The 12,718-nt window shown below is 39.1% G+C and overlaps 1 protein-coding gene across 1 annotated transcript in view; it reads left to right on the forward strand.

Annotated features, from left to right (window-relative positions):
* The window catches only part of SMARCC1 (SWI/SNF related, matrix associated, actin dependent regulator of chromatin subfamily c member 1), a 90,702-nt gene that overhangs the window by 24,789 nt on the left and 53,195 nt on the right, over positions 1 to 12,718 (forward strand). The window contains exons 8-14 of the mRNA XM_055706822.1: positions 1,319 to 1,394; positions 3,348 to 3,473; positions 4,185 to 4,303; positions 5,498 to 5,622; positions 6,434 to 6,493; positions 6,951 to 6,988; positions 9,557 to 9,678. Of these exons, the coding sequence (XP_055562797.1) occupies positions 1,319 to 1,394; positions 3,348 to 3,473; positions 4,185 to 4,303; positions 5,498 to 5,622; positions 6,434 to 6,493; positions 6,951 to 6,988; positions 9,557 to 9,678 (666 nt within the window). The remainder of the gene's footprint in view (positions 1 to 1,318; positions 1,395 to 3,347; positions 3,474 to 4,184; positions 4,304 to 5,497; positions 5,623 to 6,433; positions 6,494 to 6,950; positions 6,989 to 9,556; positions 9,679 to 12,718) is intronic.

The following is a 12,718-nucleotide window of genomic DNA, read 5'->3' on the forward strand; positions in this document are numbered from 1 at the left end:
CTGGTTGTCTTAGAGTATAACCACGCAGTAATTTAGTGTATCTGCTTTTTATCTTAATGTCCAAAGCCTGAAAAAACTTAATCATCGGTTTAAAACTGAAATATGCATGCCTATTTGTGATCCTGGTAGGTGGGCGAGCTTGGAAAGGGGGAGTCTGTGTTTCTGCAGAGCCACTAGAAAGGTTGCAAATTGAACCAGACTTTCAGAGGGTGGCGTGAGCCTTTCCATAAAGTTAATAAAACTTTAAAAGGGAGAACTTCTAATGACCTAGTTGAACTGCCTTTGATAAAGAGAGATTTCATTCCATGGGTTGCCTTTTGTCAAGTGTGACTGCTGAGAGCATGCATTTGAGAAAGCTGTCTTGTGGTGTTAGAAGATTTTAAAAGATAACGTATTTACTGTTAGTAACATAAATTTATTTGTAATAACTGGTTTCTGAGTCCAGGTTCTGGAAAACTCAAAAGACTGATAACCCAGCAGTGACTTCTACTTAAATAACTTTTTCAGGGTAGTAAAATCTGCTTGGCTGTGCATGCACAGAATTCTCAAGAACCATATCCATATTTCACTGGAGGAGAGCAAACAACAATTACTTAAGTTTCTTTCTTCATACAGATAAAGAACTTGAAAACATTTTTATACTTTCATCAGCAGTCAAGTTTGTGTTGACTCTGTGTATGTGTATATGTATTTATAAGTGGTGGTATAAACATGAGGAATGCTGTATACACATCTTTCCTTCTGTATAACACGCCAGTTGGTTAGTACGTGCCTCGTGTTGATTATAGAGTGTTTTGGCTTTTGCTGTTACCGTGTGGTTTCTTAGTATTTTTATAGTTGGGCTTTGGATGGAATAGCATGTGGAAAAGTGAGTGTAAATAATAAATGGCTTCTAGAGCAATAGGCATTGAAGAGAGGATGCATACTCCTTTCTTCTAGGAATCCAGTATCTCTTGCTTTAAGCTCACAAGAACAGAAACAAGTTAATTAACTTAATGATGGGGTTTGCACAGGTGCTCAAACTACATTTATACCGCTGAACCTAGAGAGTAGGTTTCCAATTTTAAGCTGGAGCTGATTTCACACAGATAGCTTTTAAATTCAGAAAGCTAAAAATGTATATTACATGTCTTGGACCCCTCCCTTTTCAGTGTGTCTTACTCCTTTAACTTTTCATTGTGTGAAAATACTTCACTATTCTGTCCCAGCAGTATGATTTGCACCTGTCAAAATTGCTGAGTAAATATTCCTGCTGGTGATCTTTCTGGATGAACAGCCCAGGGGACCAATTTTGTTTTTTCTTGCCTCCTCTCATTAGCTATGACACTTGGGTTCATGCCAATGAAATAGATGCTGAAATTGAGGATCCTCCAATTCCTGAAAAGCCATGGAAGGTAAGTCTCTTTTTGAACAGTTTCCCAGGGTTGCCATAGTGGTGTAGCTTATGCGCAGGTGTTACTGGATGGATGTTTTAATGTGCTGCTGAGTAACAATGGCTGTACTTCCATATATCTGGAAAAGCAGAGTGGTATTTCTAGAGCTGTGATGAAAAAGTCTAAAATGTTTCTTTGGTATGGGGAGGAATGCTATTGAAAAAATACTTTGTGAGGGAAAAGGACAGACTTGGGAATCCCTGCTAGTGCCAAAATTACCATTTTTATTTTGGCCTGACATGAGTGAGGTGTTTTCTGTTAGAGGTCAGTCCTTCCTTACTGCTGAAGTACAGCCATCTCTGGGATGAAACCTGACAACTCATTAGAAAGCACAGCGGCATTATACAGTGTTTAAGGAGGGGATGTGGGGAAAAAGCCGTATCTTCATGGGTTTTTTGGAAGACTGTTGTTAGAGAAAAGAACTGTCAGGTTAGAAATCTGACACGTGTTACAGGGCTTAAAACATACTTTGTCTTCAGAAAGTTAATTTTTTTTCTGTAGCATAGAAATGGCCACAAATATTAGTAGTTAGATAATATGGAAATCAAGTAACTGCTTTAGAGAACAAATCCAAATTTTTGAAGTCTGTGGTACAATTGAAATCTTGTCTGTTCTCTGAGTTAATGTAATGGCAGCATCATTTCCAGCAGATTCAGCTGTTGGGATCAAAATAGAGCCGTGGTCTGGCTGACAGATCGTGTGTGGCTGTGGGCTCCCCTGTGCCCTGGTTTCACACTGCTACAGAAGGTCTTGAGCAAGTTTGTCTTAGCTCAGTACCACTGTAGATACCAGCTTCTGTATGCTCTTAGTACGGGGCACAGTTCAAGTTTCTTGATTTTTTTTTTTTTTTTTTTTTTTTACTACATTTTCCCAAAGCCTTGGCATTGCTGACAAATTCTAGTGTATGAATGCAACTGTCCATGCAGTTAGAGCCAACGTGGAAATGAATGAGAAAACTAGTAGCTGTGTAAAGAATCCCTGAGGGTCATATCTCACCTTTCTCTATGGAAAGGTTAAATTTATTAGGAACTGTGCTCTTAACTGATGTTGTAATGATGCAGAAAGTCAGCACATGTCAATCTGTTGAACGTGCGAGCAGTCAAACTGACATCAGCAGCCTTACTTAGGTTCTTCATGTAGTAATTAGTTTTCTTTGTTGCCATGAAACAGTAGTAGCTACTTCTTTATTGTTCTATTTTTTTACTCTCTTATACATAACAGGCACTGGTGTTCTTTGTGTATGCTGTCAGTCTGAACAGCAGAATTAAAAAGTAGCTCAGGTCAGGAAGTAAGTTGATGTCTGTTGAAACATTACTTACTTCAGGTAGTCACCTGTAAATAACTGGAACACATGCTTTTTGTGTCTAAATCTTACTATAAATAGTAATACATAGTAGATTGTATAAATCATAGATTCTATGATTCTAAAGCCCAAGAGTTTATTTTCAGCTATGTAAACTAGAACTTTACTTGAAGATGGGTATTTTAAATCAAGATGGTCAATCTTTTCTTTCCAAGATATAGACAACTCTTCTTAATTTTTTTGGTTGTTTGTGGCACGTCTGTTCAGGTGATCTGTATATTTAGAAGATTTTTATGGTAATTTTCAGTGTCTGAAGTAAGCTTCTTAATACAGAGCTGTTGTCCCAACTATGAGAGCTGACCTTAAACTTCAGAGTGATTAAAAGCAACTGAGAAACAGACATGACATTCAGTAGCCTTATGGTCATGTTCCTCCTTTATTATATTGCCTCATGAAACTGTCATCTGTTATGTGTAAAACCTTTACGAGATACTTGGATATTCAGATGCTGGTAACAAAGCTGCAAGTATTTCCTTAATCCTGTGAGGTCTGTCGTGGAGTTATTTTTTTCCAAAATCATTGGTGTGTCAAGATGTTGTTCTGTTCTTTAGGTTCATGCCAAGTGGATTTTGGACACAGATATATTCAATGAATGGATGAACGAAGAGGATTATGAGGTAGACGAGAACAGGAAAACAGTGAGTTTTCGACAGAGAATCTCTATGAAAAATGAAGAGGTAAGTGCTTCTCTGCCTAATGGGTGACCTGTTGGTACAGGGATATTTTTTGTCTGCATAAGTCAAATTTTTGAGACTCAGAGTTGCTAAAGCTAAGCCGGTTGAGCAGTTTGAGGTGCCTGTGGTAACACAGTCTGGTTTAACTGTTTTCTGACATACTTTATTTATCCAGAAATGTAAGTGTGCACTTTGATTTCCATGCCCCCCACCCTTCCCAAGGATAGTAAGAGAGAAGAGGACCCTCTTTGACTTTCTCATAAATGAAGCCAGGGGTGTGTTAAACAGCATCAGTTAATATTTGATTTCCAAATTCTCTGTACTTGCTGAAACTAATTTTTTTATTTCTCCCAATGCAGGAAGTTAGTTAGGACTCTGAAAACATGCTCATTTAACCTTGAGACCAGGCTGCTCCCTAGGGATTCTCTCCTGTTGGATAGTGTGCACTGAACGAGTTGCACACTAGCGTTTGAATCTTGCTTTAAGAGTACAGTTCTTAAGCACATAGCCATTGCAGGATGTGGAGGATGGCTGTAGAAAACTTAGGGGCTTTCATGTTGACAAATGGAAGTATTGTGGAGCTGGATGTGGTGCATGTTGCGATATTATTGCTTTTAGCTTCTCTGGTGTAGGACGTATTAAGGAAGAGAGTAGCCTACAGCATTTCAATAACTGTAGTATTTGGGATGAGCTAACCACTTTGCTTCTCAACAGCCTGTACGTAGTCCGGAAAGGAGAGACAGGAAAGCGGCAGCAAGTACAAGGAAGAGAAAGCATTCTCCTTCTCCACCCCCAACTCCCGTGGAGTCGAGAAAAAAGACAGGGAAGAAAGGGTGAGTGTCCAGGTCCTGCAATTTGAGGCAAATTTTATTGAAGAAATGCTTATGGGGATCTCTCTGGCACCTTTCACTTGTCTCGCCTTAGAATGCAATCATTAGCTCTACAACAGACTTGAGTGATTTTTGCTTGTGCAGCATACGCAGTTTCCTTACTCCTCTGTAGAATTGTGCTGCCTGCGGGTGGAGGAGAACCTAGTGCAGGTTGTCCATTATCTGAGCCAGTGACAGGGTTCATTGCTGCATCAAGAGTAGAATTTATCAAATGAAATAGTACTCAGCTGTTTCTAAAATAACTCAAGCTAGTTCTGTTAGTGCAGTCGTGTAGTATATGTATGCTTTTTGATGTATGGCCCCATAAATTACTGCATTTAATTGAGGAGTTTTTATCTACATAGCCAGCTGGTTTAAAGTCCACTTCTCAAATGCAACTTTAACAGAGTAGCATTTGTGTCCTGCAGATCAGGATTTTTCCCAATGCTTAGTTTGATCTCTTAACAAAAAAAAAGGCCAATATTGTATCTAAATAAAAGCTTATTTATGTGTGGAAGTGGAGGGGAGCACTTTTGTGCTAAAAATTTGAGTCTTGTTTAATAGACCTCTTGGGCTTTCGTAAGACAAACATGGAAATTTATCATTTGAGGTGAGAAGTAATTCCAACTATCAACTAGTTCTTTTTTTATCCCAAAAGTAAAGCCCAGCTTAGATGAGTAGGGAGAGGTGTGGGTGATTCTGCCTTTGGCTCCCTCTGTATGCAGAACTGCTCGTACTAGCCAGCCCTTTTTGTTAAATAAGGCAGCGTGCCTTGAAGTGGTCCGTGCCTCTTCTGCACGGCACGTGCCTTTATTGCCACCTCAAAAAGGACGAACGTCAGTGAATCGCTCCTCCCTTGAATCTCACCGTATGCCAGTGCTGCCAACATGCTGGAGACGGTTTCGGGTTGGAATCAAGATGTATGTACAGTGGTGGTCTTCAGTCTTGAAACAGTGGAAAAGACCTTTTATTTTAACTTTGTTTTAGTAATATACAGAGAATATTTTTTCATTAACCACCAGCACCACTTCGTACAGCATTCATGTTTTCATAAGTATTTTGACCCAGTCCTTTAATCCTGGTATCTGAAGAATAACATCAAGATGAGAACATCTGGAAGTTGCAGCTGGCAGAGAATTTGTGTATGATCTGTTCTAGACAAGCAGCCTTATATGGGAAACGGAGAGGGCAGAAGGAAGAAGATGAGCAAGAAGATCTTACAAAGGACATGGAGGATCCCACGCCAGTACCTAATATAGAAGAAGTAGTACTTCCCAAAAATGGTAAACTATGCATACACTGGATTCTTTGAATGTTAAAACAATAGCTTGAACTGCACTGAAAAATATGTATGTATTTTGACAAATCTTTGAAATACTTTATGGCCATGGGGCCAGATGGTCTGTGCCCATCTAAGTTTTATCTAGTCAAGGGATTTGAATGTGACAGCTGAGAAGGGCAGCAGATTCACCTTCTCTTGGCTTTTTGAAATAAGTTTACAAAAATCCACTTAAATGTTTAGTTTCACCTGTTTTAGGGTTGTTCTCACACATTATACAGAGTTCATGTTTCGGGGGATGGAGTTTTCTGGAGGAAAATAATTGCATGCCAAGTACCAGACATAAGCACATTAAATGACTGAAGACTGTAGCAACATGCCAAATGCATTCAGTTCTTAATCCTTTTCAGAAAAGTGTTGATCTATGCAATACCTGTTAAGTAAAGATAAGTCAGAAAAATAATTCCTTCTATCAAGTCCTTGATGCCAAACTATTTCGCGTGTCACACAGTTTGATTTTTACCTGGTTTTAACTGGCATATAAGAACTATTAAGTGTTGTATAGGTGGAAAAAGTACAGTACTTAGTCCACGAAGTACATGAATAGAAGCTGCTTTGTGTTCAGATGTGAAATTACAGAGAAATCAAACAAATGGTCTGTTGTACTCAGACTGCACAGATGAACTCTTTTGAACTGCAAAGATGACCAACAAAACTGTTTATTGATAAGATGGTAGACAGCATGCTAGACTTCAATAATTTTTATCTTGTCTGATGGTTACTCATCGGAGTTTCAATTTTGCTTGCTTTTGTAGTGAACCCAAAGAAGGACAGTGAAAACACACCTGTGAAAGGAGGAACAGTAGCAGACCTTGGTAAAACAAACACACAACACCCTCCAGCACCCCCTCCCCCAAGTTTTACAGTAATTTTGCTTGCAGGCAAATCTCAATTTTAAAAGGAATTTCTAATTCTACTATCTTTTGTTGAATTAATTCAGTTTTCACATACATTGGATTTGAAACGTATTGAGTTGCCTTCCCTTGTAGTCTTTTTAAAAAATAGGACATTTAAGCTCTTTCCTGGCAGAATTTTCCTTTTTTTTTAATTATCCTTTCTCTGTATTCTTATCTCTTCCCTTGTCTGGGATAGTTGAGTGCCTGCATAAGGATGAGATTGCCTTAATGATGTGTGATCCACTTTGCTTTCCTCCTCACTTCCCTTCCAAAACAAATAAAATATTTTTTCCAATTAAGCAATTCCATTGCTAGAAAAGCTTATGAGCAGTCGGATGCTTTTTATTAGTGTAATTCTCAATGTTTTACCTTTCAGATGAACAGGATGAGGAGACAGTGGCAACTGGAGGAAAGGTAATAGCAGCCGTTTCTTACTGAGTTTGGTAGAAACTGAGATCATAGAACAGTTTGGGTTGAAGGGACCTTAAAAAACACCCAGTCTAGCCCCCTGCCATGGGCAGGGACCCCTTCTCCCAGCCCCGTCCAGCCTGGCCTTGGGCACTGCCAGAGATGGGACATTGACCACCTCTTAGGGCACCATGTGCCAGTATTTCACCATCCTCAGCATAAAAAATTTCTTCCTTATGTCTAGTCTGAATCTTACCTCTTTTAGTTTAAAAATATTCCCCCTTGTCCTATCAAGGTCTTAACCTCATCCTCAGTAACTTAGCCTGTAATGTTTTTCAAGTGGTAAGATTAAATTAGTTACTGATAGGAATGTTGTTTTGCTATTAGAAAAATTCTATAAATGCTGTAAGGTTATTTCGTAATTTTAAATTAGTATATTAAAAATGAGAACGAGGAGAGAGATGCAGAATGTTTTCAAAGAAGCATTTTTCAGATGCAAGGTTTCTCAAAGGTTATGCTTTTTCTGTAGGTTTCAGGACTAAATCTAAATCCTGGATAGCCTTCCTGATCATTTTAATAGAGTTGCTGGGGTAGTTTCTGTATTGAATTGCATTGTTGGCATGCCAGGTGCTATTTTTAACAACTTGTCTAGTATAAGATGGCTGCTTGATCATGCAGTTAGGAAAAGATCACGTCTATGTTAGGTTCATACAGTTTGGATGTGTCCTTAGTGTTATACACGTAATTAAGAAAATCTGACTTTACATACTGACATATTTCTAGTGTTACAGTATTTCAGTTCATATGTCCAGTCTGTGTATGTGTTCTCAGAAATGCTCAAAAATCTTTTCTCATGGTTTAAAATGGGGAAAGATAACTCCAGGTATGCGAAGCACTGACTAGCTAGTGAGCAGCATTTCTTTCAGGTTCAGGTGCAGGTACCACACTAAGGAACGGTGGGCTTAAGTGTCTAGAGAGAGATGTCTGAACCGAGGTTGCCAAAATGCAATTATTAAGTAAGCACTGGTTTCCAAGTTAGGGAAACCAACTCAGAAGGAATGCAACAGCAGGCTTTTCCAATATGGGAATTTTTTATGATTTTTTTTTTTCCTGGTCTGACTTCTCCATCCCTGGGTGTTGAATGACCTGGAACCGTGGGATTGATGCAGCAACCTTAGTATTTGTTCCATGTTAGATGAGAAGAGGTTTGTTTTTCATGTCCTCTGCTAAACGGTGTTTTTTGGGGGGCCCTGATCTTTTTCTTAGTTTAGTGAATGTGTTTTGAAAGGAAAAGGTTGTTGGAAGTTGAGGGGATAGTGAGAGGAAGGGCTTCTTTTCTGAATAGCTTTTGTCAGATCACTAAATCTATTTAGCGTGATACCTTTTTGTCTTTGGGGGAATTTAGTCCGAGGAAAAGATACATCGTTGATACTAATGACTCTACATTTGGGACTTTATCAGTCTTTTCTGTTTCTCTGAAATAGTAACTGAGGTAGAGCAAGCTGTTTAACGTTGAGTTGCCTGCAGGCTCTTCAACTAGCACCTGAGGGTTTCTGTGCAGTTTATCTGTCCTGACCCTGATTTTGTAGTACTGTCTCTGTGCCCTTTGCTGTATCATTTTGGATCAGGAGGTGAATATGTGCTGGAACTAAAGTTGCAGAATATCTTATGTTCACAGGAGGCTTCTGCTGTGAAGCAACAGACTGTGACCCAGGGCTTGTCATCTGCTTAGGAATGTCCTAAAATGTGGCTTGCTGGTGTCTTCACAGCAGCCCTGTATGAGCAGACTCATGGCTCTGCTCGCCCTTGGAGTGGGAACAAACACAGGGACATGCAGAGTTACAACCTGAACTTAGTATCCCCTCTTCTTAAGAGGGAAATATCCAAGACCAGCTTTAAGATTGGTCAAAGCGAGTTTATCCAAGCAAGAGTTTAGTGTAATGAGACGCAGTTTTGCAGACATGAAACTGTTACTGCTGACAAGAGTCGTCTCCCAGTGAAACTAGAAGTAATGAGTCTGATTTCCTTTAATGCTCTTCTGAGGAGTGAGAAGACGAATGTGGGAAGAGTAGCAAAAAATACAACCCGTCTTAGACAATATTAAGAACTAGTGTGGTGTCAGTAATTGGAGATGACAGCAGGAGCTAGGCTCACAGCTTACAAAGTACTCTAGGTTTGTGCTGTGTTTGTTGCACGTGGTTGCAGTATACTACAGAATTGGAACGCAGTGTTTTCTCTTGTAGTTAGAGCATGCTTCATTTTGTAAACAGGGTGCAAACCGTGGTGTAACTATACTGCCAAGTATGTCCTTGAGATTTGAGAGCTGGCTCTGAAAACTTACTGGCGTTAAGCTTCCTTTAATATTTTTATGAACACAAAATTACCCTTTCTCTGGTCTCTGAGATTCCCCACACACCCCTACACCCCCCCCCAGCCCCGACCAGAGATTGTGTCAGGAGTTTATTCTGCACAGGATTGGAAAGCACCTGTTTGGGACTAACTTTGTGCTGGCTAAGAGTTGTTAGGTATGTGTCTTGCAACCTACTAACTGTTGTATTCCCTTCCATGATACAGGAAGATGAAGATCCTAACAAAGGTGATCAAAGTCGGTCAATTGATCCAGGTGAAGATAACGTCACAGAACAAACCAACCACATCATTATTCCAAGCTATGCATCTTGGTTTGACTACAACTGGTAAGAAAGTAATTGAGAACTGGGGGAAGACTTCAGAGTTTTGGTGGTTTACTCATAAATCAAGCTGAGAGCTGAAAGAAATTACTTTTATGTAGGCCTAGTTCCCATATTTGGATACATCTTTTCTATTTAAAAATCTTTTTGAGCTGAATTCTGACAGTTTTCAGGGATTTTGAATGAGGAAGAGAACAAACAGCATAGGTCTTCAGTCTACTTTCTCAGCATTTTTTGCTTTGCATTGATTTTTATTCTTCCCCTGTGAGAAAATAATTCCTTTCTCTTTCCTATTTTGCTAGTCCTTGTATGATCTTCCTATGTTTGTATCTACTTCTGAAAGCTGGTGGCTTTTTATTTTGCTTCAGATCTTGACTTGGAGCATAAGTCACTGATTATACAGGGAGGATGCTCGTTTCATTTTGGAATCCTCCTTGGAGTCAGAGGATTGTGATGTGCTATGAGCATATAACTGACTATAGTAACCCTAATGTCCCCTGTATACTCAGACTTCTGTGGTGTGGGAAGAGAAGCGAGTAGCTGGGAATGAAAGTCATGCTACAAGTTAAACTCTTAGTAGTACTTTTAAGTAACAACTGCTTTGGAAACAGAGTAAGGAATAGTCAGTTGTCTGGAAAAGCATTTGAGCATGCATTTTGTCTTAGCTCTAGGAGTTGAGATATTGTTTAGGCTGGAATCTAAAAAGATGTGGTATGACACTTGAGGATTAAGCTTCACGTGCAACTTTCAAAAGTGGGTATCTTTTTATAATAATGAATTAAGATGGGATTTGCACTGTTAGCATAAGGCTCGGTTCAGTTCCCAGCTCTGGCAGACTTCTGGTGCCTTGAGTCAGGTGCTTAAGTTGACCTAAATCTCCATAAATAGAACCATCTATTTTCTCAGTCCCCCTGCTCTCCCACTTTGAGATGATCCTGAAAGCAGAAAAGCAAGGGTCACATAGTCTGAATTTCTAGGTGCTCCAGTTGCTTTGTGAGCAGAAAAGCTCGAGGTGTAGTTCTGTTACACACACAGAATGAAACGCTCCACTGATGCACTTCAAAAAGGGATAAAGGACTGTGGATCTGCTGTGGGTCAGGCAAGGCAACTTTGCGTAGCTCGAGCTAATTGAGGCTTACTTTAAACGAGGGTAGGTGTATCTGTAGCCTCTGTGCTTCAATTCCTTGTTGTAAAATGAAGGTACAATAATACATACCTACTGAGAAAATTATGACAGCAATGACGTTTTGTCATGAGATGACTCAGGCTATTGTGCAAGTGCTTTTGGGAGTGACTGGGTGATAATGGTTGGCTACTAACTTGATTGGTGCATACTTGATTGGTAATAGTGACAGTAGTTCCAACGGTGTTCCTGAGAGCTAAACCAGTCTGAAACACAGCTAAAAGACTAATGAAGTATTTGTGAAGAAATACGGACTAAACTTCATGTTGCATTAGGTGTAGCTGGCCTGACCTTGTAAAAGGCAACCGTAAATTATCCCTGTGGTGTGAACAGTGGACATCCACAAGGTAGCAGGGTATGTGAGAAGAAGCTTTGATTTTTGGATTCTAGTGCTCCAGAAACAGCATGTTAAGCTGGTTTGGATTTGAGGCTGAAATAACCAAACAGCTGTGAGACTGACATTTTTCTGTCTCAGAGCATGTCTTTTTCATTGAGACGGGGTTTTGTGTTCTGGAGAACTAGAGAGCATAGGTGTAGCACTGTCCCACCTGGCTGCAGGTGTTGTGGCCCTTGCTGTGCCAGCAAGGTGCTTCTTGGGTTATTTAAACGTAAAAACAAACCGCTGCAAAATAAACCTCCCGAATTGCAAATCCTTCCTTAATGTGTCCAGTCACAACTGATTTAAAGCAAACTGAAAAATAACTCTAATCTACTTCTCTCAGAATGTTTTATAAACTGCTGTTTTAGAATAGTCCTTGCTAAAATTAATTTTCTAGTAAAAAGATAGATTTTATTTAATGCTCAGTATAGTTTCAGTGTAATATCTTGAGCTTTGGGTAACTTCATTGTAAGAACTAGAAAATTTGTTTATTACTAAAATCTGAACAGTTTATTGGTTAATCTTCATCTTCAAATTAGAGTATTTTCCTATGAATGACAAGTTAAGAGGAAGCGGTATCATTGTAAAAGGACAATTGCATGGCAGGTGAAAAGCTGAACATACAGGAGGAGGGCAAGAATATATTTTTCTGTGTTACCTTTAAAAGTAGCAATTCTTAAAAGATCCTTGTAGTTCTCCAGGTTTTAGCATGCATCAGTACATGCTATTCTATGAGTTTCTGTCTTAAGTTACTCTGACAAGCCCTGCATTTTTAAAAAAACACAACCAACTTTTCCATTTTATAATCTTGAAGCTATTTCCTCACTTAGTAATAGATGGGTTAAATCTTAGGTCCCTCAAAGAGTTTTCATATTAAGATCTTAGAAAAGAAAAAAATGAGTTGACTAATCAAGTTCCATGTACTCTGGCTGTTTGCTTGCATTACAATTTTGCTTTGCAGTGAAAACCCTCTTATATATCCCATTATATGCCATGGATAAAACAAAATTATCTTGTTCATTTGTTGCTGGTAGTATTCCGCAGGTGCAATCACCCTGCAATTAAAACACTCCAGGAGCAAATTTCCTTATTAAGATAAATCATATCACTTCCTCCAACCCTTTATTTAGAAAATACGAGAATGTGATTTCCTAAGTTTCTGTGGTGCTATTTGCATTGTCAGGCTGGTAGTACATGCAGAATGAAAGATTCTACTAAAAGAACATTTAAACTTAAACACTTCATCTGAAACAACTATGGAAGGAAAAAATGTATCAAAATAACTAAAGCTTAACTTTTTGTGATCTTTACCTTTGTTTATTTTATGTAACGCATAGCATCTCAGGTGTCGTTAGTTCTGCTCTTCTATATGTGGTCAGTTTTTGCTCCATATGTCTTCCTTGGAGCGCAAAGGGAAGAAGTAATTTTTAAGACAGTGTTTTGTTGCTCCAAATAGCCATACTTTGGATTTTATTTTCCCGGTT

Source organism: Falco cherrug, chromosome 4, assembly GCF_023634085.1.
Source record: "Falco cherrug isolate bFalChe1 chromosome 4, bFalChe1.pri, whole genome shotgun sequence".
NCBI classification, from domain to species: Eukaryota; Metazoa; Chordata; class Aves; order Falconiformes; family Falconidae; genus Falco; species Falco cherrug.